This window comes from Engystomops pustulosus, chromosome 1 (genome assembly GCF_040894005.1).
Source record: "Engystomops pustulosus chromosome 1, aEngPut4.maternal, whole genome shotgun sequence".
Classification (NCBI taxonomy): domain Eukaryota; kingdom Metazoa; phylum Chordata; class Amphibia; order Anura; family Leptodactylidae; genus Engystomops; species Engystomops pustulosus.
Window position 1 is genome coordinate 174,125,706 of NC_092411.1, and position 26,904 is coordinate 174,152,609.

At 44.8% G+C, this 26,904-nt stretch overlaps 1 protein-coding gene across 5 annotated transcripts in view; it reads right to left on the reverse strand.

Moving 5' to 3' along the window:
* Window positions 1–26,551, reverse strand: part of ARHGEF18 (Rho/Rac guanine nucleotide exchange factor 18) — a 373,611-nt gene extending 347,060 nt beyond the window's left edge. For 3 of the 5 annotated variants that reach the window (XM_072113897.1, XM_072113898.1, XM_072113894.1), the window contains exon 1: window positions 26,388–26,551. In XM_072113897.1, coding sequence (XP_071969998.1) covers window positions 26,388–26,538 — 151 coding nt within the window. In that variant the 5' untranslated portion in view covers window positions 26,539–26,551. The remainder of the gene's footprint in view (window positions 1–26,387) is intronic. The other 2 variants (XM_072113896.1, XM_072113895.1) reach the window with 2 other exon arrangements.
* Window positions 26,552–26,904: the final 353 nt, after the last annotated feature.

Sequence of the window (26,904 nt, forward strand, 5' to 3'; positions counted from 1 at the left end):
TGGGAATGGGAACGCAGGCACATGGGACACAGCAACACGGAGGAACTCGGGTAACACAGCAACACGGGACACAGGAGCAGGAACACACAGGAACGCAAGAATACACAAGAAAGCAGGAATAATCGCTAGGAAGCTTTCTCTTAGGCTGTGAGGCACAAAGATCCGGCAGTGCTTGCAGGAAAAGGCAGGATTATATAGAACTTAGAGAAATGGGCAGAAATAGAGAAAATACGGAAAACCGATATTCAATTTGTAAGCATCAAAATAAATTATCCATACATTTCAAAAATTATGAAAATATAAAGAAGACATACAGGAAATGTTATTTAGCAACTTTTTTAGGTGGCAAATCTATCTGCCTGAAAATGCGATGATTTCTAATTAAGCAAATGGCAAATTTTTTTTAAAAATATTTTTTTCTTTTTTTTTTTTAAATAAATAAGCACAAAACTTATTACCCAAAATTTACAACAGAAATGAAGTGTAACATGTGAGGAAAAAATCAAACAAAACAAACAAACTCATACTGGCTTTGATAATTAACAGTGTTCAAAAGTTATAACCATAAAAAAGCGACACGTGTCAGAATACAGAAAATGGGGCTGAGCCTTAAAGGGGTATTCCCACGATGACAAGTTTGTTATATGTACTCAGGATAACAATATAATACTTTCTTTAATTCACATTTAACAAAAATACATAATTTCATAGCATTTCTTATCAGTCCTGGTGTACACAATTTCAGTTGCACATAGACACGACCCTGTAACTTCTGACTTAGGGTCGGGTGGCCGCCATCTTGGATTTGAGTGGTGCAGAATTTGTGTTTTTCTGCTCTGAGCCTGTAGCCACGCCCCCCGGCAGTCCTAGCACACAGTTCACACTGATATACAGACACTCCCTCACTTCCTGCCAGCAAACACATGAGGAGGAGAGAACCTACACCTACATGGAGATAAGTGATCCAGGTTACGGGGGAGGCAGGCACATATCTGTGAGATGTAGCAGTGCTGGCAGTGTATAAGTCTGTCAGCCTCTGTCTGTCATGCCTCTGTGTAATCTCCTGCATCTAATCTCTGATCTGTCTCATCTCTCCTACTATGTGTCAGTGTGTTAGTACAATGTCAGAAGCCAGATGAAAATGTATATACACCTTGTACCCTGATTATCTAACCACATTAACCCACAGAACTAGATGGATCATAATGTGTCAGTTTAGAGAGTCACTGCCCAGACCCTGGGATTTTGCACCGAGCAGCCTAGGGAGTGATAGAAGCTAAAACAGCAAGAAAACAGAGTAAAATTGTAAAGTAAGGGGTTCAAATGATCTTTATTGTGTTAACATCACTAGATACACACAATTTAAGCTATAAATAGGCTATGTCCTTATGGAATTAATCATAACTGAAGTCATCAAGTCATGATTAAGAGTGGTAACGCCACTTGGTAGTCCAAAAAAGGTAAAAAGGTGCTCCAGCGAGTGCAATAAAAGCATTACTGTCACAGTCTATGGGGAAATAGTCCCTTAGGACTAAGTAGTGGACTCCCTGGACCACCGCGGGAGATAACAACCTTAGCCGCACCCGGGAGCGGAGTCTAAGTGAACTCCTGGTCTTCACCAGAGCCCGCCGCAAAGCGGGATGGACTTGCTGCGGCGGGGAGTCACCAGGTCGCTCCACGGGTGCGACTAGGCCCACGGTGGCAGCCAAGGTAGGGACACGAGGACCACGGGAAGGCAGGCAGGACCACGGGAAGGCAGGCAGGACCACGGGAAGGCAGGCAGGACCACGGGAAGGCAGGCAGGACCACGGGAAGGCAGGCAGAACCACGGGAAGGCAGGCAGGCAGGCAGGACCACGGGAAGGCAGGACCACGGGAAGGCAGGACCTCTGAAGGACGGCTGGCAGGACCTCTGAAGGACGGCTTGCAGGACCTCTGAAGGACGGCTGGCAGGACCTCTGAAGGACGGCTGGCAGGACCTCTGAAGGACGGCTGGCAGGACCTCTGAAGGACGGCTGGCAGGACCTCTGAAGGACGGCTGGCAGGATTGCAGGACCGCCACAGGATTGCAGGACCGCCACAGGATTGCAGGACCGCCACAGGATTGCAGGACCGCCACAGGAATCTAGGACCGCCACAGGAATCTAGGACCGCCACAGGAAACTAGGACCGCCACAGGAATGCAGGACCGCCACAGGAATGCAGGACCGCCACAGGAATGCAGGACCGCCACAGGAATGCAGGACCGCCACAGGAATAACACAGGAAACCAGGAACACGGAAACACCACGGAACACGGAAATCACAGAGGCGTCTGGAAACGCTCGGGAACACAGAGGGCTTTCTCTTCAGTAATAGGACATGAAGATCCGGCAGGGGATGCTGGGAGTCGCCAGGCTATATAGCCGAGCCTGGAATGCCAGAGCCAATAAGGAGGACGCTGGCCCTTTAAGGCTGGAAGAAATCCGCGCGCGCTCCCTCTAGTGGCAGGAGCACGCGACTGCATGGAAGCAGCATGCGGCCTACACGCTGGGAGCAAGAGTGCAGGCCGGAGCCTGGAGAGGTAAGTGAGAGCTGGGGGAGCGGGGACCGCGGCAGCAGGCACGGGTACACCCTCAATCCGTACCGAGGATCGCGGGTGTAACCGTGACAGTACCCCCCCCCCCTTAGGGCCCCTCTTCTCTTCTTCTTCAGCCCACTGTTCTTTCTTCGCCTCCTCCAATTCTTCTTGGTGATGAGACACCTTAGGAGGAGAGAAGGCACCGGGAAGACTTGGGAAGCAGGCTGGGTCGGCTCTAGGCACACCGGAGCAGCCTCAGGGGAGGTCAGAGCAGCCGTGGCAAGCTGCGGAGTCTCTGGGGCAGCCGTGGCAAGCTGCTGAGACTGGGGCGCCACTGGAGCAGCCGTGGCAAGCTGCAGAGTCTGGGGCGCCACTGGAGCAGCCGTGGCAAGCTGCAGAGTCTGGGGCGCCACTGGAGCAGCCGTGGCAAGCTGCAGAGTCTGGGGCGCCACTGGAGCAGCCGTGGCAAGCTGCAGAGTCTGGGGCGCCACTGGAGCAGCCGTGGCAAGCTGCAGAGTCTGGGGCGCCACTGGAGCAGCCGTGGCAAGCTGCAGAGTCTGGGGCACCACTGGAGCAGCAGTGGCAAGCTGCAGAGACACTGGAGCAGCATTGGCAAGCTGCGGAAGCTGGAGAGTCTCTGGAGCAGCATTGGCAAGCTGCGGAAGCTGGAGAGTCTCTGGAGCAGCATTGGCAAGCTGCGGAGGCTGGAGAGTCTTTGGAGCAGCATTGGCAAGCTGCGGAGGCTGGAGAGCCACTGGAGCAGCTGCGGGGAGCTGCGGAGGCTGGAGAGCCACTGGAGCAGCTGCGGGGAGCTGCGGAGGCTGGAGCAGCTGCGGGGAGCTGCGGAGCCACTGGAGCAGCTGCGGGGAGCTGCGGAGCCACGGGAGCAGCTGCGGGAAGCTGCGGAGCCACGGGAGCAGCTCTGGGAAGCTGCGGAGCCACGGGAGCAGCTCTGGGAAGCTGTGGAGCCACGGGAGCAGCTCTGGGAAGCTGCGGAGCCACGGGAGCAGCTCTGGGAAGCTGAGGAGCCACGGGTGCAGCTCTGGGAAGCTGCGGAGCCACGGGTGCAGCTCTGGGAAGCTGCAGAGCCACGGGTGCAGCTCTTGGAAGCTGCGGAGCCACGGGTGCAGCTCTGGGAAGCTGCGGAGCCACGGGTGCAGCTCTGGGAAGCTGCGGAGCCACGGGTGCAGCTCTGGGAAGCTGCGGAGCCACGGGAGCAGCTCTGGGAAGCTGCGGAGCCACGGGTGCAGCTCTGGGAAGCTGCGGAGCCACGGGTGCAGCTCTGGGAAGCTGCGGAGCCTTGGGCGCCGCTGGAGCAGCTCTGGGAGGCAGTGGAGACACCGGGACCAAGCTCGACAGGCGAGGTAGCCGGACTTGAGGTGGTTCAAACCTGGACCAGATTTTAGCCAGGAACTTGGTATGGGAGACCATGTCCGGGTCACCACTATCCAATAGGGGGGTAGCCCAGGCCAGGGCCTCTCCAGAGAGCAGACAGTATATGAACGCCACCTTAGAGCGTTCGGTGGGGTACTGGGAAGATAACAGTTCAAGGTGCTGCGAGCACTGGGAAATAAATCTCCGGCACAATTTGGGGTTCCCATCGAATTTGCCCGGTAAAAAATTTTCGGGTCCAGTCTCTACTTCCAAAAAACATTGCGGGGTGACTGGAGCAACGGGAGGAGCCAAGGGAGCCTGCTGCTGGGAGGCAATCATCCGAAGAGTGGCAGCAAGTTTGTCCAAGAGTTCCTTTTGGACAGCAATCTCTTGGGACTGCCGGGCGATGGTGCTAGGGAGGTCACCCAGTAGCAGGTACGGATCCTCGACACAGTCCATGGCTTTTGCAGGATACAAGACCTTGGCGGAGTCCATGGCCGGATCTTACTGTCACAGTCTATGGGGAAATAGTCCCTTAGGACTAAGTAGTGGACTCCCTGGACCACCGCGGGAGATAACAACCTTAGCCGCACCCGGGAGCGGAGTCTAAGTGAACTCCTGGTCTTCACCAGAGCCCGCCGCAAAGCGGGATGGACTTGCTGCGGCGGGGAGTCACCAGGTCGCTCCACGGGTGCGACTAGGCCCACGGTGGCAGCCAAGGTAGGGACACGAGGACCACGGGAAGGCAGGCAGGACCACGGGAAGGCAGGCAGGACCACGGGAAGGCAGGCAGGACCACGGGAAGGCAGGCAGAACCACAGGAAGGCAGGCAGGCAGGACCACGGGAAGGCAGGACCTCTGAAGGACGGCTGGCAGGACCTCTGAAGGACGGCTGGCAGGACCTCTGAAGGACGGCTGGCAGGACCTCAGAAGGACGGCTGGCAGGACCTCTGAAGGACGGCTGGCAGGACCTCTGAAGGACGGCTGGCAGGACCTCTGAAGGACGGCTGGCAGGATTGCAGGACCGCCACAGGATTGCAGGACCGCCACAGGAATCTAGGACCGCCACAGGAATCTAGGACCGCCACAGGAATGCAGGACCGCCACAGGAATGCAGGACCGCCACAGGAATGCAGGACCGCCACAGGAATGCAGGACCGCCACAGGAATAACACAGGAAACCAGGAACACGGAAACACCACGGAACACGGAAATCACAGAGGCGCCTGGAAACGCTCGGGAACACAGAGGGCTTTCTCTTCAGTAATAGGACATGAAGATCCGGCAGGGGATGCTGGGAGTCGCCAGGCTATATAGCCGAGCCTGGAATGCCAGAGCCAATAAGGAGGACGCTGGCCATTTAAGGCTGGAAGAAATCCGCACGCGCTCCCTCTAGTGGCAGGAGCACGCGACTGCATGGAAGCAGCATGCGGCCTACACGCTGGGAGCAAGAGTGCAGGCCGGAGCCTGGAGAGGTAAGTGAGAGCTGGGGGAGCGGGGACCGCGGCAGCAGGCACGGGTACACCCTCAATCCGTACCGAGGATCGCGGGTGTAACCGTGACAATTACATTTTATTCCGTATAGAAGTTAAAAACATGGTTGAGTGCACAAGATCAAAAAAGTTGACGCGTTTCAGACGAGGCATCGACTAAGGATGGTAACCAGTCTGAAATGCATCAACTTTTTTGATCTTGTGCACTCAACCATCTTTTAAATTTCTACGTGGAATAAAATGTAATACTTTTATTGCACTCGCAGGAACATCTTTTTCCCTTTTTTGCACTACTGAATGTATTCACCTGAAGCAACTCAGCATTTCCTGCTTCATGCAAAGTCTCTCATTTCTCTGTTCCATGTCATCATTCACACTTTGTGAGCTGCATCCATTTTTATGCTCATTTTTATAATTGTAACGCCACATGAAATGTGCCACACTTCTGGATGATTTAAATGAAAACGCACATTTGAAAACAAAGGCACTTTTTTTTGCAGTTGCTAGATCGTGGTCCGTTTCTTTTTCTGGATGTCCGAAATGCTGGCTAGCCAGTGAGTAGGTTAATACCATACAATGAGTTGAAATCATTAAGGACATTTCTCAGTATTTTTGAGTACATGGCCTGAAATAATCACAATTAACTAGCTGTTTACCAGTAATTGCAATTTACTGCAAGAAAACTGGTGTAGAAGCCCTGATACATGTCCCCAATAACTATTTACCTCTTTTTGCCTCTATCTCTATGCGAAGTGGGCGTAGAATAGCATGAAGGGGGCCCTGCTAGTGGTCTGGTGTGGGGTGTTCCTGCAACATGCCTGGGTAGTCCCTACAAACAGTCTGTCAGGGTCGCTAGGGAGAATGCTGGGACTTCTGGTTCTTCTGCTGGTGCCAGCAGCGTTCTCCGACCCCCGGCACGTATCCACGCAAACTACACCTCTCGTCCTGGGCAGCGGCTGCTAAGATCTCACGCTGTCTAGGAGTTGTGTTTGGAACTGCTGGGACTTGTGGTACCTCTGCATGATGCCTGGTTGTTCTGCACCATGAGGGGTTAATTCCCAGAAGCTGTCCAGCTCCTATCAGCTTCTGGAGGCGGAGTTCTGGCTGCATAAATTGCAGCTTCACTAGTCACCTGAGCCAGTGTTTGAAATCCCTTCATCACTCCCTTGCTGCATTAGGTTGACGTACCCTCTCGTTGTGACTTCGGCTAGTTTACCATTCTTTTGTGTTTTATGTTTGTCAGTCTGTTTGTGTTTCCCTTCCCACATTTATCCAGTGTATTTCGAGTCTTCAAGTAGTCGCCCCACGGGTTAGCATGGGGGGGGTCAATAGGAAGGGACAGAGGGTGGGACAAGCTCAGGGCACACTATCCCCTGTCTTCTGTGTTACCCAACCCTAACAGAAACACTGGCCACACATTGGTCTGCATCCTGTATATGACCTGCTACATTCACTCCTTCCATGGAGCCTTTGTCAGCTGTGGTCGCTCAGGTCCAGACCTTAACTCAGCATGTTCAGAGTCTGTCTTCAAATGCAGGTTTCGGGGCAGATAACACCGCAGGCTCCACCACCACCTGCACCAGAACCTAAGGTTCCTCTCCCTGACTTGTTTTTTGGTGACCGTAAGAAATTTTTTTAATTTAGGGAGGGATGTAAACTTTATTTTTCTTTACGCCCTCACTCATCGGGCACCGAGACACAAAGGGTGGGCGTGGTCATTTCTCTTTTGCGAGGTGATCCGCAAAATTGGGCCTTTTCTCTCCCACCTGACTCTCCATCCCGCTCTTCTCTTGACGCTTTGTTTTCTGCATTAGGCCAGATTTATGACGAACCTGACCGCCGAGCACTGGCAGTTTCCCACCTTAGATCTCTGTGTCAGGGAAATTGACGGCGGAAGATTATTGTGCCCAATTCAGACAGTATGTGACTCGCAATGGAACGACTGTGCCCTAAAAGACCAATTTATGTCCGGACTGTCAGACCGAGTACAGGACTTAGTCTTAGCTTATGCCGAGCCACAGACATTAGATGAAGCTATGACTCTGGTTGTCCGAGTTGATCGTCGCCTAAGATCCAGGCGATCACCTCGGGTGTCTCCTGACTGTCAGCCAGCGGCCAGTCTGTCTCCAGGCCGTCAAGAATTGGAATCCAGGGAGCTGGATAGCATCTTTCCTGCACAGCGGAAGCAACATCGAATAAGACGCCATCTTTGTTTCTGCTGTGGAAGTCCTGATCATCAGATACACCCCTGTTCCAAGAGGCAGCAGCAGGAAAAACTTCCGCTTCTAAGCACTAATCGAGGGGACTGCTTAGGAGCTCAGGTACTCCCAGTTGTGTCTAGAATGTATTTACCTTGTACGGTTAAGTTTCAATCTGTTTCCTGTACTGGTCGCGCCTTCTTGGATTCAGGCGCTGCAACTAATTTAATTGATTATAATTTTGTCTCTCAGTTTTGTATGTCATTGATTCCATTGTCCACTCCTATCCAGATGTCAGGTGCGGATTTGACCCCTCTACAGGCAGGGTTGATTAAATTCCAAAGCCCGCAGATAAAGCTTATGGTAGGAGCTATGCATAAAGAATGGTGTTCTTTCCTAGTTATGGAAAATTTGTCTGAAAATGTCATTCTTGGTCTACCCTGGCTCCGGATCCATAATCCGGTAATTCATTGGGAAACTCTGGAGCTGGTTCATTGGGGTCCTCACTGTAAGGATCACCTGACCAGAGTTTCATTATGCACAGTAGTGGCGGAAGATCAGAGTCTTCCAGGTTTTCTCTCTGACTACTCAGATGTGTTTTCAAAACCCTTGTCCCAAGTCCTTCCTCCTCACAGGGAGTTTGATTGTAAAATTGACCTTCTTCCTGATGCTAGATTGCCAAAGGGTCGTATATATAACCTGTCGGTACCAGAACGGGAGTCACTGAAGAGTTATATTGATGAGAGTTTGGCAATCGGACATATCCGTCCCTCTGAGTCGCCCACTGGGGCCGGGTTCTTTTTTGTTGAGAAGAAAGATGGTGGTTTACGGCCGTGTATTGATTATCGAGAATTAAATAAGATAACGGTAAAAAACTCATGTCCTCTCCCCTTGATCCCGGATCTCTTAAATCAGGTTTCTGGGGCCCAAGTTTTCTCTAAATTAGATCTCAGAGGGGCCTATAACCTGATTCGGATCCGGGAAGGGGATGAGTGGAAGACCGCATTTAATACACCTTTGGGACACTTTGAATACCTGGTTATGCCCTTTGGTTTGAGTAATGCCCCAGCGGTGTTCCAAGGGTTTATGAACTCCATCTTTCATGATTACATCGGTTTATGGTGGTGTATCAAGACGATATTTTGATTTTCTCTCCTGATATGATTTCTCACCAGCAACATCTCCACCAAGTACTTACCAGGTTGCGCAAAAACCACCTCTTCGCTAAGCTGGAAAAGTGTGTTTTTTGCGTCCAGAAGGTTTCCTTCTTAGGTTATGATGTTACTCCCTCTGATGTACAGATGGATCCGAGTAAGGTTCAGGTGCTCACGGACTGGGTTCGGCCTACCAATCTTAAGGCCCTACAACGTTTTTTAGGTTTTGCTAACTATTATTGGAACTTTATTAAGAACTTTTCCGTGATCGCCAAACCCCTCACGGATCTAAACCGTAAGGGTGCTGATCCGAACAATTGGTCCCCTGCCGCTTGCTCTGCATTTGAAACTCTAAAAGCGGCATTCTCGTCAGCCCCAGTTTTGTTTCAACCTGACCTCTCTCTACCGTTTGTTGTGGAGGTAGATGCCTCCGAGGTTGGAGTAGGTGCAGTGTTGTCTCAGGGGTCCTCCACTCTCACCAGATTTAGGCCCTGTGCATATTTCTCTAGAAAGTTTTCTTCTTGTGAGATGAATTATGATATTGGTAATCGGGAGCTCCTTGCCATTAAGTGGGCATTTGAAGTCTGGCGACACTTTCTGGAGGGAGCTCTTCATCCGATAACTGTGCTCACGGATCATAAGAACTTAGTATATTTGGATACTGCTAAGCGTTTAAACTCACGTCAGGCTAGGTGGGCCTTGTTTTTCTCTCGCTTTAATTTTGTGGTCACCTACCGACCTGGGTCAAAAAATGTGAAGGCTGATGCCTTGTCCCGTAGCTTCGGGACTCCTGAGCTTCCAGAGGCTACTGACAGTAATATTTTGTCTCCAGGTGTTGTGTTGGCAGCTGTCTCCTCCCACCTCTCCTCTCAAATTTTAGCAGGACAAAGATCTGCACCTAAAGACCTTCCGGAAGGCAAATTATTTCTTCCTCTTTCTTGTCGTTTGAAAGTGTTGGAGGAGACGCATTGCTCGGTATTGGCAGGTCATCCGGGAATGCGGAGTACCTTGGATCTCTTAAAAAGAAGTTACTGGTGGCCTCACATGATGTGCACGCATTTGGCTTCACATGATGTGCACGCATTTGTCCAAGCCTGTCAGGTCTGTGCGCGAGGAAAGACTCCCAGGAGACGTCCTGAGGGGCCTCTGCTTCCAGTTCCCACCAGGCCATGGTCTAAAGTGTCTATGGATTTTGTCACTGATCTGCCAGCATCTCAAGGCTACACAGTGATTTGGGTGATAGTGGACCGTTTCTCTAAGATGGGACACTTTGTTCCATTAAAAAAGTTACCTTCAGCTGAAGAATTGGCTGAATTGTTTATACAGAATATTGTACGCCTCCATGGTATACCAGATAATATTGTGTCAGATAGGGGCGTACAATTTGTTTCCAGATTTTGGCGAGCATTTTGTTCTAGACTGGAAGTTAATTTGTCGTTCTCGTCTGCGTTTCCCCCCCGAGTCTAATGGTCAGTCCGAAAGAATGAATCAGGAGATAATTCATTATCTGCGACTCTTTGTCTCGGACAGTCAGGACCAGTGGGTGAAATTCCTTCAGTTGGCAGAATTTGCTATTAATAATCACTGTAGTTCTTCCACTCAGGTTTCTCTGTTTTTCTGCAATTATGGTTTTCATCCTCGTTTCTCCTTTTCTTCTGTGCCTGTCTCTAATATTCCTCGGGCGGAAGCTATTACATCCAAGTTGCGCACGCTCTGGTCGCAAGTTCAGGAGAATATTCAGAGGGCACAAAATTCTATGATCCAACAGACTGAAAGAAGGCGCACTAACTCCAATACGTTTGTGGTGGGGGATAAAGTGTGGTTATCAACAAAAAACCTTAAATTGAAGGTCCCCTCTTTGAAGTTTGCGCCCAGGTTTGTAGGTCCATTTGTTGTTACTGAAATTGTTAACCGGGTTTCCTTCTAGATTACTCTTCCAGCAGGGTGGCGGGTTCATAACACCTTCCATAAGAGTCTTCTGAAGCGCTATGTTGAGCCTGTTTTGCCTCTTCCTGACCCTCCTTCTCCATCTATTGTGGAGGGGAATCTGGAATTTGAGGTGGAAAAAGTTGTGAATTCCAGATGGGTAGGTAACTCCCTGCAGTACCTGGTCCATTGAAAAGGTTCTGGTCCAGAGGATAGTTCTTGGGTTCCGGCTAGGGATGTTCATGCTCCGCAGTTACTCAGGTTATTTTATCAGGCCTATCCTTAGAAGCCATCTTTAAGATCTAGGGTCCGAAGGCTCCCCGTTAGGGGGGGGGGTACTGTCAGGGTCGCTAGGGAGAATGCTGGGATTTCTGGTTCTTCTGCTGGTGCCAGCAGCGTTCTCCGACCCCCGGCGCGTATCCGTGCAAACTCCACCTCTCGTCCCGGGCAGTGGCTGCTAAGATCTCGCGCTGTCTAGGAGTTTTGTTCGGAACTGCTGGGACTTGTGGTACCTCTGCATGATGCCTGGTTGTTCTGCACCATGAGGGGTTAATTCCCAGAAGCTGTCCAGCTCCTATCAGGTTCTGGAGGTGGAGTTTTGGCTGCATAAATTGCAGCTTCACTAGTCACCTGTGCCAGTGTTTGAAATCCCTTCATCACTCGCTTGCTGCATTAGGTTGTATTGCTCTGTATCTGTATCGTTGTGACCTCGGCTAGTTTTTGACATTGACTCTTTGCTTACTGATTTTGCTCTTGACGTACCCTCTCGTTGTGACTTCGGCTAGTTTACCATTCCTTTGTGTTTTATGTTTGTCAGTCTGTTTGTGTTTCCCTTCCCACACTTATCCAGTGTATTTTGAGTCTTCAAGTAGTCGCCCCACGGGTTAGCGTGGGGGGGCTATAGGAATGGACAGAGGTTGGGACAAGCTCAGGGCACACTATCCCCTGTCTTCTGTGTTACCCAACCCTAACACAGTCCGTACAAACTTAAATGACAGTTTGAAGGCTGTGGCATAGTTCAGGGCAGAATAGTACGCCAGTGCAGCTGTCCTGCTTAATACATCCCGATGCATTCAGCGGCACTGGAGGGGTGGGGCTTTATTGGCGGCCAGCGCACGAGACATTTCTCGTGTTTGTCAAGTGGTGTAGGCCGTAAAGTCTGCTAGCAAGTTCCAGATAGTGGGTTTGTACTCATTAGGAAGGTTTATCTGTAACCCCTGGCGACATTGCAGGGTAAGATCTCCACGATTTAGTCTGACAGCTAGCATCATGTTGGGTTGTGGAAGCAACATCATCATAACATAGTGGAAGACAGCTGAACATGGCTTAATAGTTTGGAGGTGGATGCACATGCATTTCAGCTCCGTGCAAGAAAGGTTTGAAATCAACTTATACACTAGGGACAGGTGTTTACCACAGGGTCTATGCCCAAATCCTAGGAACAACGGGGGAGATTTATCATATGCTGAGGCACGAAGCCCTGCAACCCGAAGCCATGGTGGATACATCTAGAGGCCTAAACTTCATGATCAATCTGCCGATGGCCTGCACTGGTGGACAAAACTACGCCAGGTCCAACCTGAGTAAAATCCAGTGAACATTCAGCAGTGAATGTATGCAGGTTTTAGAAAGTGTACAGGCTTGGGGCAAGAGTGCCCCGTGCCCAAGAGGTGGCATATTGGCAATGATAATGACAAAGCAGTGAGCAAAAATTTGCAATTATTTAAAGCACTGATAAATGTCTGCCTAAATTTTCACCAGGAGTTAAAACACAGGGGTGCAACTACAGGGGTAGCAGACATAGCAGTCATCGCAACTGATACAAGACACTAAAGATTGGAGGATGTGCACCATTAATGCATATTACACTATACCAGGGGTCGGGAACCTATGGCTCGCGAGTTAGATGTGGCTCTTTTGATGGCCACATCTGGCTCACAGCCGGGGCTCCTATCTATGGCCGTAACTACAGCTGTAGCAACTGTTACGATGCCTGCCAACAGGGGCCCATATTCAGCTGTATGTCCAGGGCAAATGTTGCTCCCCAGTCTGTAGTTATGCCCCTGGATGTAATCAGGGGTGGACCGTCCTTCTCCTTCCTTGCAGCAGCCTCCTCCGTGTGTGAGAGACGGAGCGGAGGAGACTGTCTGCCTGCAGCCAATCCCTGCGCTGGATGTAGCAGCGCGGGAGATTCATTAGAGGAGAGAGCTTCATACTCGGGAGAACGTCGAGCACCTGAGTAGAAAGAGTCAGCAGCTGGAAATCGGCCAGAGCTAAACCCTCCCTCCTCCCTGTGTCTTACTGTCACACTCTGCCTTAACCACTCAGTGTCCCGTGTGCAGGAGCAGCTATGAAGCTCTCCTGAGACCCCTCTGCATCATTCCCACGCATCTTCCCCCACTATTGCATTTCTTCATTAATGTGAGGTTCTGCAGCAGCTGAGACACGTAATAGCTAGGGCCCAAGACAAAATTGTGGTGCACGTAGGTAATAAATGTGGGGCATGGTACGACTAAACAGTAACAGCCTCTTTAGGTGCAGTCTTGTGAGACACAGCAGCCGCAACACAAAACTGGCGTAGACACGTTATAAATACATGTACAATCTCCAAAGATATTCTATCCAGTGCAAAGTAACCAGAAAACTGGCGCAAACGCTTTAATAAATGTGTATTGGGATGTTCTGTGAGGGCTGGCGCGTGTATTGGGATGTTCTGTGGGGGCTGGCACATGTATTGGGAGGTTCTGCAGTGGTTGGCATGTGTATTAGGATGTTCTGCAGCGGTTGGCGTGTGTATTGGGATGTTCTGCAGCAGTTGGCGTGTGTATTGCGATGTCCTGAGGCAAATGGTGTGTGTATTGGGGGTTCTGCAGCAGTTGGCGCATGCATTCTGAAGGTTCTGCAGCTCCTTTTTAAAGTGTTGGTCCATTGTGAAGCTTCAATTTACTAAAGTCAATGATAAGCAGGAAGATGAGCTGCAGGAGTGTTGGTCTTAAATAAAGTAAACAAAAAAAGATGGCGTGGAGTCCCATAGTGGTTTGACATAGCAAAGAATATACACTAGATATTCTATGAGTCAGGGGGGGGGGGGGTTAGTGTTTCATGAAATAAACCCTCAAAAGTAATCAGTGTGTGTTGTTGTAATTCCAGATGTCGAAACAAAAGACCACAACTGAGAATATTCGAATGATGACAATTTCCCCTTTAACTGAGGATCATCGAGGATCTTCTATACCAGAACGGACTACCGCAGGAGATTAAGGACCGGTTGACATCAGGTCAGGGAGGCCATCCCCTTCTGTAGATTTTGAACCTACCAAAACTTTCCAACTGATTCTTGGTTGTCCAGAACCCCATACGAATCTCAACATGGCAGAATGTAGAGACCTAAAGAAGACCGGGGGGGATTGGGGGAGGTCATGAATAGGAACCATCTGGAAGATGTACAAAAATCTAGGGAGTACATCCATCTTTAATACATTGACTCTACTGAACCACAATAAGAATTTTGTATAAGAGTCCCGAAAGTCTATCACAGTCCGTTATAGTAAGCGAAAATAATTGAGAGCAAGTCTTCTTACTTCGTGAAGTTGGCTTTAAAACTATTCAGAGTGCTATAGCGTTCAAACTCCTGTAAAAAGCGATAGGAAGTAGATCCCAGGCTGTGAAACAGAGGAAAAGATTGTACCAACCTGAATACCACAAATATTAGGAATATTCTGAATAGCAATGGTCAGGTGTTTCATAACTATTACATAACGCAAAGGTGACAAGGGGCATCCATCTCTCATACCAATCTTGATTAACCCCTTAATGACTGCCCTATCCGGAATCTACGTCGGTCATTAAGGGTACTTCTTCTGTCGCGACGCCTTTCTACGGCGCCGCATCAGAAGAAGATTTCGGGATATCGGGTCAGTATAGTGCCGATGTCGGGCTGTGATATCACGTATGACCGCGGCGTGCAAGTGTGTCCCACGTGGATCAGATTCCCCCCGGTGTGCTTACCGGGGGATCCGATCCCTCCTGCCGCTGCCCCCGGGTCCGGCGAGTGACCCGGGGCTTCCTGCTCCTCTTCTCGCCGGGTTCTGCCTTCCTGGCAGGACCCGGCTGTATGTAACTGAGCATGCGCAGCATGCTCAGTTACTTACACTATACACTGCAATACAAGTGTATTGCAGTGTAGAGGCTTGAATAAGTGATCGGATGATCGCTTGTTCAAGCCAAAAGGTGGAAAATATGTGAAAGTAAAAAAAAAAAAAAGATTAAATCATTTTATAATAATAAATTAAATAAATAAAATAAAGTTCCATAATCTCCCCAGTTACACTTATAATGCAAATACAGTATATAAAACACAAAAACACACGAAAAATTTACATATTTGGTTTTACCGCGTCCGTATTAATCTGTACAATAAATCTAAATTAATATTGAACCCACTCAGTGAACGACAAAAAAAAAAAAACTACAAAAACTTCCCGTAATATACAATTTTTCATCAAACACCATCACAAAAAATGTTCTAATATTGGTTTTGCTCAGGAAAATCGAGCAAAGATAAGAGAACCTATATAAATGATAAATCCAAAATAAAAATTAATAAAATCTCATGAATAAGCTATAGACCCCCAAAATGAATTATCTATACATTGTATCTCATCCCGTAAAAAAAATAAGCCCTTATATGTTTGCATTACCAAAAAAAATTAAAATGTATAGGTAGTACAATGTGACAATACAAATCTGCTGTGAATGGCGCCTCCATTCATTCTATACTCAACCGTGCGCCCATACAGCAGTTTACCACCACATATGGGGTATCAGTACACTCCGGAGGAATTGGGCATCGAACGTTGCAGTGAGTTTCATCATTTCATTTATTCTGAAACTGTCAGTTTGGCCTAAATGAATGTATTTTCCAAAAAAATTCCATAGTTTCTAAATCGCAGGTCCATATTGTTTTAACCCATGTGAAACACTTAAAGGATTAATGGACTTAATAGAAGTTGTTTTACATATGTTGAGGGGTGAAGTTTCTATAGTGGGGTCATTTATGGGGTGTTACTATTATTTAGGCCTTTCAAAGTCACTTGGAAGCTGAGTTTTCCCTCAAAATGTGAGTTTTGGCAATTTTCATGAAAATGAGAAAAATCGCACCTAAAGTTCTGCACCTCATAACATCCTAGAAAAGTGAGAGGACGCATAAAATATCATCCCAACATAAAGCAGACATTCCGTAAATGTAAATTATCAAGCTTTTTGGGTAGTTTGAAAAATTTACCATTGTCGAAATTTGAAATCATTGCGTTTTCAGGCAGATAGATTTAACACCTAAATAAGTTGCTGAATAACATTTCCCATATGTCTACTTTACTTACTTACTTACTTACAAATCGAATAGCGATTCTCCATATTTTCAGAATTTACTATTTTGGGGATAAATCCCGTTTTGAATGAAATTTTACATATTTAGCATAAAAAAAACCCTATGTATCAACCCATTTTCAAATGTGCACCCTCAAGCTATCAGAAACAGCTTTTAGGAAGATTGTTAACCCCTTGAGATCTTATATGTTCATTTAGCCCTAAAATTTACATATTTCCAAAAGATAAAAATAGAAAACCCACCATACAATTTGTTCTGCAATTTCTCCCGAGTGCAGAGACCTCCCAAATATGGCCGTTTTTTGTTTTATGGGCGCACAGTGAGGCGCAGAAGGGAAGGAGCGCCCTGCAAATGCCAGGATTTTAATTTCCTCATTGGTCCCTTTTGTAGGCTATAAAATTTTCGTATAATAATAATCCTAATAATCATGTTATCTTTATTCCATGGGTCGATACAATCACAGGGATACTGTCAGAACCGTTCAGTGTGAATTGTGCCTCTGGAGTCTGGACACACCCGATGACTATGGTCCAGCAGTTAATGAGTTACCTGGTCTTTGCTGGACTGATGCAGCTGATTTCAGCTCCAATCAGCACTAGTCCTATCAGCTTCTTGTCTGTCTCTCCAGCTTTACTTATAAGGCTGCCAGTGGCTCAATTGCGTGCTGGCTATTGTCTAGTTCTTACCTGGATATCCCAGCTCCCCATATTTCCCTGTGACCTCTTTGTACCTTCTGTTATCGTTGCCGAACCTTTGCCTGACTTTGACTTCCGTTTTTGCCTACTGAATTTGTACTGCGATTCTTCTGGTTTTGATTCTGCTTGTCGACTACCCCTTATTGTGTTGTCTGTCTTGTCCAGTTACGTGTGTCACTTACATAGTATAGGGACCGCCACCGAGGTTGTCCGCAGTTGCTAGAGCTGTCTTGAGGCAAGTAGGTAGGGACAGTGGGAGGGGGTTCAGCCTCAGGGCTCACTGTCTGGTTGTCTTTCCCCCCACCCTCTGACAGATACCAGACATGAATATTTTATTTTACGTTTTACAAAATTTGGGGAAAAATCGATCATTTTTGCATTGTCGTCTTTCAAGTGGCATTACTTTTTTGGCCACAGAGCTGGTTTATGGCTTGTTTTTTGCGGGAGATGTTGTACTTTGCAACAGCAGTATTCTGTTTTTTGAACACTTTTTATTGCATTTTTTGTGAGATTCAATAGGTAAAAAATTATAATTTTTGGGAGGTTATACTATATATGTGGGGTTTGTGTTATGATTTAGACTTTTTTTAGCGTTACATGTCTCTTTATATGTTATGGGGCTTATCGGCATTTTTAGTGATTTATGACTTTATTTTTTTATTGAAAATTGTTTTTTTTTTTTACTTTTTCACTATTCCACCATGGGACATGAACGAGCAATCATCGGATTGCTTGTTCATGATAATACTCTGCAATACCGATGTATTGCCGGGTATTAGCAGTGTCAGCCTATGCACATGCATAGGCTGACACTCTGCCTGTAAGATGACGTCAGAGATGCCATCTGACTGGCAGTGCCTGCAGGACCCCCGAGATGCCATAGCAACGAGCGATCATGGGGAAAGAACCCCCACAGGCATGTTAGATGCCACGGTCGTGCTGACCACAGCATTTAACGGGTTAAACACCCCCAATCGGAGCCCACTCCAACCGCAGGTGTTACACTGGGGTGCCGGCTATATGTTACAGCCGCCACCCCGTGTTTCCCTGATACCGGTTCGGCTCAGATCTTGAGCTGAACCGGCATCTGCTCAGCATCCAATATATGGGACGCTGAGCGCCAAGTCACAGCGTCAACAGGTTAACCCCTACGGGACACAGCATCTTTTGGCCTAAAGGACGCGGACCCATTTTTCAAATCTGCCCTGTGTCACTATAAGTGGTTATAGCGTGGGAACGCTATGAGAAATCCAGGGGATTTTGAGATTGTTTTCTGGTGACACATTGTACTTCAAATTAGTTTAAAAATTTGGATGAAATCTTTTGCGTTTAGTTATGAAAAAAAACAAAATTTGGCAAAAAATTGGAAAAATTCTATATTTTCAACGTTCTAAATTCTCTACTTTTGATGCAGATAGTCATAGCACCCAAATAAATTCATAACTTACATTTCCCAAATGTCTGCTTTATGTTGGCATGGTTTTTTTAAGATTCCACATATTTTACTAGAATGTTATGAGGCTCAGAATTTAGGTATCATTTTTCACATTTTTTGTAAAATCACCAAAACCCGTATTTAGATGGACCTGCTCAACTTCTAATTGACACTGAGAGGCCTAAATAATAGCTAGACTCATAAATTACCCCATTGTGGAAACTACACCCCTCAACGTATGAAAAACCACTTTTAAGAAGTTTGTTAACCCTTTAGGTGTTTTATAGGGGTTAAAACAAAACGGAGGTGCAGTCTGAAAATTGTAATATTTTTTCACAATACACTCATTTTGGGTGGAAAATTAAACATTTACAATGGATTAAATGAAAAAAGGCTCCACAAAGTTTGATACCCAATTTCTCCCGAGTACACCGATACCCTATATGTGGTGGTAACCTGCTGTATGGGCGCACGGCCGGGCATAAGAGGGAAGGAGGCGCCATCCAGATCCGATTTGCTATGTCACATTGTACAGGCTATAATTTTTTTCTTTTTTTATTGAGGACCTATAGGGGCTTATTTCTTTTGCCACATGAGATGCACTTTTCTGGTACATAATTTTGGGGCATCTATAGCTAATTGGTGAGATTTAATTAAAGCTTTGTTGGTGGAGGAAATGAAAATCGTCAATTTTTAGGAACATTTTTATGTGTTTTTTTTTTGGCCGTTAACCATACCATAAAAATAGTATATTATTTTTATTCTATGGGTCGCCACGATTACAAAAATACTTCATTTATATATATTTTTTATTTTTTCCCATTTTTACTGAATAAAAAGTAATTTGGCAAAATTGTTGTTAATTTTAGCATCACCGTCTTTCATATGCATAACTTTTTTATTTTTCACCTCACAAATCTGTTTAAGGGCTTATTTTTTGCGAAAAGGATTGTTCTTTTTAGTGGTTATATTTTAGATTGCGTAACTTTTTTAAATCACTTTTTAGAGCATTTTTAAAGGGCATTAATAAAAAATCATCTTTTTTTCAGAGAGAGTTTTTTGAGGTTGTTTTTTACGGGGTTCACTTTGCGGATCTAATAACGATTCTGTTTTATTATGCAGATTGTTACGGACGCAGGGATACCAAATATGTGGGGGTTTTGTGTATTTTATTCAATTGTACTGAATAAAAACTAATTTGGAGAAAATCTTATTCATTTTAGCATCACCATCTATTCATATGCATAACTTTTTTATTTTTTGGCTGACAAATCTGGTTAGGGGCTTATTTTTTGCGAGAACAGTTGTTCTTTTTAGTGGGCTTATTTTAGAGTGCATAAAATTTTTTAAATCACTTTTTAGAGCATTTTTTATAGGGTATTAATTAAAAATTATCTTTTTTTCGGAACTTTTTTGCGTTTTTTTCCTCCGGCGTTTACCGTGCGGGTCCAGTAATGATTCTGTTTTATTATGCAGATTGTTACGGACGCGGCAATACCAAACATGCGGGTTTTTTTTGTGTTTTTATGTTTTTTATACTTTATTAAGTGTTTTTATGGGAAAGTGACATTTTAGGGGCTTATATTTTTATGTATTTATTTTTTATTTATTATAATGTGTAGTGTTAAGTGTTTTTGCATAATTTTACTTCTACATACTTGAACTTAAACCAGTGATACTCTGATCACTGGTTTAAGTTCAATACACTGCTCTACAATACTATTTTATTGTAGAGCAGTGTAAACTGTCTAAGCATGCTTGCGCATGCTCAGACAGTTTGCAGTCAGACCCGGAAGGGTTCTGGCTGCCATGGAAACCGGGCAGCTCCGGGGCACATGCCAGTCCTCGGAGCTGCCCAGGAGAGGATCGGATCCCCCGGTAAGCGGCACGGGGGATCCGATCCATAGGGGGAAGACCCTTACACGCCGCGGTCATGCTTGACCGCGGCGTGTAAGGGGTTAACACCCGCGATCGGAGTCGGCTCCGATCGCGGGTGTTAGCGCAGGCTGTCAGCTGTACTAGACAGCTGACAGCCGCTGCTTCTGGTACCGGCTCCGTTCGTGAGCCGGTGCCAGAAGCAGGACGTTATAGTGCGTCCTGGTGCGCTAAGTATCTAGCCACCGGGACGTACTATAACGTCCTGGTGCGCCTAGGGGTTAATAACAAGGTTTTGTTTAGGTTGTAAAGCACCACCCTGCCCTTGACAAAAACCAACTTGATCTGTGTGAATCACAGGGGGAGAAGGGGAGGAAGACGTTTCGCCACAATCTCAGAGTACAATTTTTTTCACAAATCAAAAGCTGTTGGGATGTAGAGCAACTTTGCCTATTATTTTTGTTACTTATATCCAGTAGTTTCTTTTTTTATAGCCTTCAGATTACCGCTTTGCAACAGTAGCTGGTTCCTCTGTCTGTGCTAATAAACCCAGAGAGTCCGTAGATTGTTTATAGTTTATCTGTCGGTTTCATTGGAGGGGAAGGGCTGCTGCTTCCACACTATGTATGTAGAAGAGCTGCATGTGTTCAGAACAGTGGATACAGATGTCTCTTGCACAAAATAGTATGGTACAAGATCTCCCGTTTCCTATCAGTTCCTCTATCCTAGTCTGAACCTCTTGCTGCTCCTTTCCCCCATCTAGTCATTGGCACTTTGTGCACTGTGCAGATAAGCTATTACTGTTCACACAGCACAGGCTATAGACTTCATGTAACTGGTTTACTTATGATTTCTTTCACTTACATGTTCCCTGCTCCTGCATGTGATGGAAGCTTCCAGGCTAGTCACCATATACATCCTGTATGTGCACTGAGCAGTGTTTAGTGGATTTACTTATGGAAAACTACCGTATATAATCGAGTGTAAACCGCCCAAGTATAACCCGAGGCCCCTAATTTTACCACAAAAACTTGGTAAAACCTATATTTTTTTTACTCGAGTATAAGCAGAGTTTGGGTTTTCAGCACATTTTTTTTGTGCTGAAAAACTAGGCTTAAACTCCAGTATATATGGTTAATGGATTTAATACTGAATTACTTTGAGAGAGAACAAGGCATTGTGTGAACTGTGGGCAAGCTTACTGGACTCGGCTTGAGGGCAAAGACAGACATTAGAGATTTTTGTTAAATACTTTCAGAACAAAAACGGGAATCACATATAATAATTTGGTAAAATCATTATAACTTTACAGTTACGCTTTAAGCCAAGAGGGTCCAGGCTTTTACCCGATGCAGTGTTTTTAATGGACAAGGACACCTCCGTTTTCCCGCTCCAGTGTAGCGCCATAGTCTCCAGGAAGGATAGACCAGTCTCAGAAATATAAGAGTCTATGCATTCTCCCTGCTGTTGTAAAAGAGTATGCACCTGAGAACCCCCGATAACGTATAGAGCCGAGCAATAGTCATAAAAACTGTCCCATATATCCAAACCATAGTATAAATCCCTTCTAGTAGAATCCTTAATCCTCGATATCTCCAAGGAATAGGGATGAAGAAGCTGAGATATTGGGAGACCACATTTGTCAACATGGTCATACAAATAACTCTGAAAGTGGGTGCGATGCTGGTCTTTGCGTGAGCATAGAGGTTCCTTTGCTTTCGTCAGGTCAGCTAACCCTTCTGATGTCTGTGAGGCTTTATGGTGCGTCTCCAGGACATGTATGTGTGAGCACCATGTCTGATAAAAATTACCCACATCTCTCCTTCAGGGGATTCCCACAGCAGAGGCAATGTAGAAGCATTGTCATTACTATGCCCGTCCTAGGAATGCTGCTATAACCTGCTGGACCTCAGTTGCATAGAGGAATTCTGTAAGAAAGTTGTCGTTTAGATGCCACGTCCCGGGACAACCGATTTTTGGATAGTAAAATACTCCCTATTTTAGTGACAGGGTTCCAAGCAAGGGCAGCGTGACTGAGTAAAAAGAAATGAATTCCACTATACAAGATTTAAAGTTGGAGTAATCCCTATCACAGAGGCGTAAGACAAGCCAGATGTCCAGTAATTAAAGTGTGTGTAAGTCTTTTTTCAAAGAGTAAATATAGTGTAATGGAACTGAGCACCGGGCTGCTAAATGTATCTTGAGCAGGGTCCATAAGAAAGTTAAAGTTGCCCCCTATTATCAGTTTGCAAACTTAGAGAGCTATGTCAGCAAGGATCTGCAAGTGGTAGCTGGATTAAGATTAGACAGGTACCAAAATGAGAGAGTAAACGTGTGACCAAATATCTTTACCTTCAGGAAGACATACCAACCCTGGTCCGTCCACTTTTTCATCTAGCACCATGTGTGATAGAGACCTGTGTAGTGCCACTGAGACCTCTCTAGAGTAGGCTTTGGAGGGTAATTGCACTCTCATTTCTTCAGAACTATTTTTATGTTATGATCTCGGTTCTGAGATGCACAAACCTTTAGTTTTGTATTTACTGTAAGCATTGGGCTTGGTTATGGTGCTATGTATAAAGTTTAGCTATGGGACTATATTTAGGGTATGATCTTTGCTCTGGTGCTGTATTTATTGTATGATCTTGGCTCTGGTGCTGTATTTAACATAGTTCTGTAGTTGTAGGTGTTCTACCTTCTGGATCTATGTAGCTAACTTAGCATATTTCTATTTATTTTCTATTGGCAAAGGGGCTTTATATACGTCTATATATGAGTTAATTTGTTAATTAAATAATTTTATATACAAAAGGTTTTAAATATTTTAAATATTGGAATTGTTGATTAGAGTAGGTATCATATTTTCTCACGCCGTGCAGAAAAGCAGTGATAACAATAATTTATTGTACCCGCAGGAAAAAATAAGGTGTCACATTCCATAAAAGATACAAACAGGCATTACAGATAGCCATCACAGTCACTACAAATATATCAGTAAAAAGACTTAAAAAGACAAAAGTAACTACATAACAGACAAAATAAAATGATTGCCCATTTCAGCAAACTATGTCACCTGCAGCTCAATTAGTTGTTAACAAGATAAAGAACGATAGGCATGAAAGATTTTCGAAACCTATACATTCTGCATCTTAACCCCTTAATGACCGCCCTATCGGGATTCTACGGCGGTCATTAAGGGTACTTCTTCTGACGCGACGCCTTTCTACGGCGCCGCGTCAGAAGAAGATTTCGGGACATCGGGTCAGTTTAGTGCCGGTGTTGGGCTGTGATATCACAGCGGCGTGCAAGTGTGTCCCCCGTGGATCGGACCCCCCCGGTGTGCTTACCGGGGGATCCGATCCCTCCTGCCGCTGCCCCGGGTCCCGACGAGTGACCCGAGGCTGTCGGCTCCTCTTCTCGCCGGGTCCTGCCTTCCTGGCAGGACCCGGCTGTAAGTAACTGAGCATGCGCGGCATGCTCAGTTACTTACACTTTACACTGCAATACAAGTGTATTGCAGTGTAGAGGCTTGAATAAGTGATTGGATGATCGCTTATTCAAGCCAAAATGTGGAAAATGTAAAAAAGTTAAAAAAAAAAATTAAAACTTTTTATAATATAATTAAATAAATAAATAAAATAAAAGTCCCATAATCTCCCCAGTAACACATAAAATGCATATACAGTAAATAAAACACAAAAACATACATATTTGGTATCACCGCGTCCGTATTAATCTGTACAATAAATCTAAATCAATATTGAACCCGCTCGGTGAACTACGTAAAAAAAAAACTCGGAAAACTTCCCATAATATACAATTTTTCATCAAACACCATCACAAAAAATGTTCTAAAAAGTGATCAAAAAAAGTTACGTTCCCTAATATGATACGACTGAAAAGAACAACTGTTTTCGCAAAAAATAAGCCCTCAACCAGATCTGACAACAGAAAAATACAGAAGTTATGGCCCTGAAAAGTTGTCAATAGTAAAAACAATGCGATTTTCTCCAATATTGGTTTTGCTCAGGAAAATTAAGCAAAAATAAGAAAAACTATATAAATGAGGTATCACCGCAATCGTAGTGAACCAGAGAATAAAGATAAAATATTATTTTTACATTGCGGTGAGCGGGGGAAAAAAAATGCTAACAATCCAAAATAAAAATTGATGATTTTGTTTGTGTCCCCCTTGAAATAGTTAATAAAATCTCAAGAATAAGCTTTAGACTCCCAAAATAAATTATCTATACATTGTATCTCATCCCATAAAAAATAAGCCCTCATATGTTTGTATTACCAAAAAAAATAAAAATTTATAGGTCGTACAATGTGACAATACAAATCTGCTGTGAATGGCGCCTCCATTCATTCTATACTTGGCCGTGCGCCCATACAGCAGTTTACCACCACATATGGGGGTATCAGTACACTCGGGAGGAATTGGGCATCAAGCGTTGCAGTGCGTTTCATCATTTAATTTATTCTGAAAATTTCAGTTTTGGTCTAAATGAATGTATTTTCCAAAAAAATTCAATAGTTTCTAAATCGCAGGTCCATATTTTTTAACCCATGTGAAACACTTAAAGGGTTAATAGACTTACTAGAAGTTGTTTTACATACGTTGAGGGGTGAAGTTTCTATAGTGGGGTAATTTATGGGGTTTTACTATTATTTAGGCCTCTCAAAGTCACTTGAAAGCTGAGTTGTCCCTCAAAATGTGAGTTTTGGCAATTTTCATGAAAATAAGAAAAATCGCACCTAAAGTTCTGCACCTCCTAACATCCTAGAAAAATGACCGGAAGCATAAAATATCATCCCAACATAAAGCAGATATTCTGTAAATGTTAATTATAAAACTTTTTGGGTAGTTTTACTTCCTGTCTGGAAACCAGAAAATTTGAAACTTGGAAAATGAAGAATTTTTACAAATTTTTGCCAAATTTTCACTTTTTTTCAGAACGAAATGCAAAACGTATCACTTAAATTTTATAACTAACATGAAGTACAATGTGTCACGAGAAAACATTCTCAAAATCACCGGGATATGTTAAAGCGTTCCGAAGTTATAACCAATTATCGTGAGACTTGTCAGATTTGAAAAATCGAGTCTGGTCATTGAGCTGAAAACTAGTGTCGGTGATAAGGGGTTAAAGCAATACATCTCACTAAAATAACTTATGTGCTTGCACCAAGTGATAAAGTGGGTGGTATGGATTATGCAATATGCCCTCCAGCTTGTTCAGCATACGACGAAGAAGAAGATTCCCAATCTTCCCCTAATACCCCTGTGGTGAGCCTGTTACCACCCTTCAGAAAGGGAGACAGGATTCAAGACACGAAACAGCAAGTTAACATTAAAACTTGGGCCAACTCCTTTAACCATATGTAGATTTTTAAATATCAGGGGACAGTATTGATTATCCTGCCAGCCCTATAGCAATAAGTAAGAGAATTATTTCAATCCTTTTCACCCAAGCCTAAGGATAAACTTGTATAACATTGTATTTTGCCATACACTTATTATTATGTCAAACATGAGAAATTAGACAACCTCTTTAAAAATGCCCCAAATCAAGGTAAAAACAAAATTCCAAAACCTGGTAAAAAAAAAATTAAAAATTGTCAAAATGCTCAGAAACGAGACAGCATATTATCTATAAAATAAAAAAGAAGCTTTGCCTTTGCAATGGAAGTTCAGGCTTAGTGAGAAGACTGCTCTCAGAATATAGAAGGAGACACTTATGTACTGTACAGCCTGTTATAGGCAGCTGATTCTTCCAAGGTCATAGGATACAACAGACAGAGCAATGATTGACATGACAAAATAAGCAGCGTTAGAGTCATGACATTTGTATTCATACATATCTTACTGATTAACAGAAAATATAACCATATTATTTGAACCTTTCAACTACTACTACTTTCAAGTTGATGTTTCTTCTAAACATCTCTAAAGCACCATTAATGTTTTCAAGCTTTGTAAAGCTGCTGCATATATTGACTTAATTTTAAAAATATACGCTCACATTCACCAAATAGAAAAATTGCTGTAACAGGTACAGGTAATTCTAAATCATATATACAAAACTAGATGAAATCATAGACATTGTCACATGATCTATATTTATATACATGATATGCTAATTATTTTAAGATTATTTCACTTGTTGCTCTTTAGAATATCTGTGAATGTCCTTGTCAGTGTCAATTGCTTCATGTAACTTATACGATACTTCTATACTGTCCTTCTATTATAGAACTCACTCTGCTTTTTAGCACTATTTACCTCTTTTAAATGACCATCTCTTCATCCACAATTTAGAGAAAGAAGGCCAGGAGTTGTTCAATACAGAGTCAGACATCTTGAGAAATAGCTGTTTTAAGGATACATTTAAACCCACTGTTTCCCTGCAGACGTCAGGCTCAATCTGAACCATCAGGACCAAAACAGCTCAGGATTCCCATTAGAGCTCCAAATTAGGGGCTGCCTGCAGGGGGGAGGTACATCCTCGAAGAGTCTGGTCTGGCTGCTGTGTAATTCATAGCCAAAGGGAAATATTTAACTACTGACTGCCCAGATACAAAGAGTAACATATAATAACAGAATCATAGTGAATCTCATTATAGTTATAAAATGGACAAGGAATGCTTATGGCTTGTAACACCTAACACTGGGGTTACATGCCATCTGCTGACATGTTATTTGTTTTCCATAGAGTAATTCATGTGAAGGGGCTGCATCTATTTTGATAAATCATTTTAATTTTATGTGCATCAAGCTTAGTTTACAGTTTCCTTTCCTA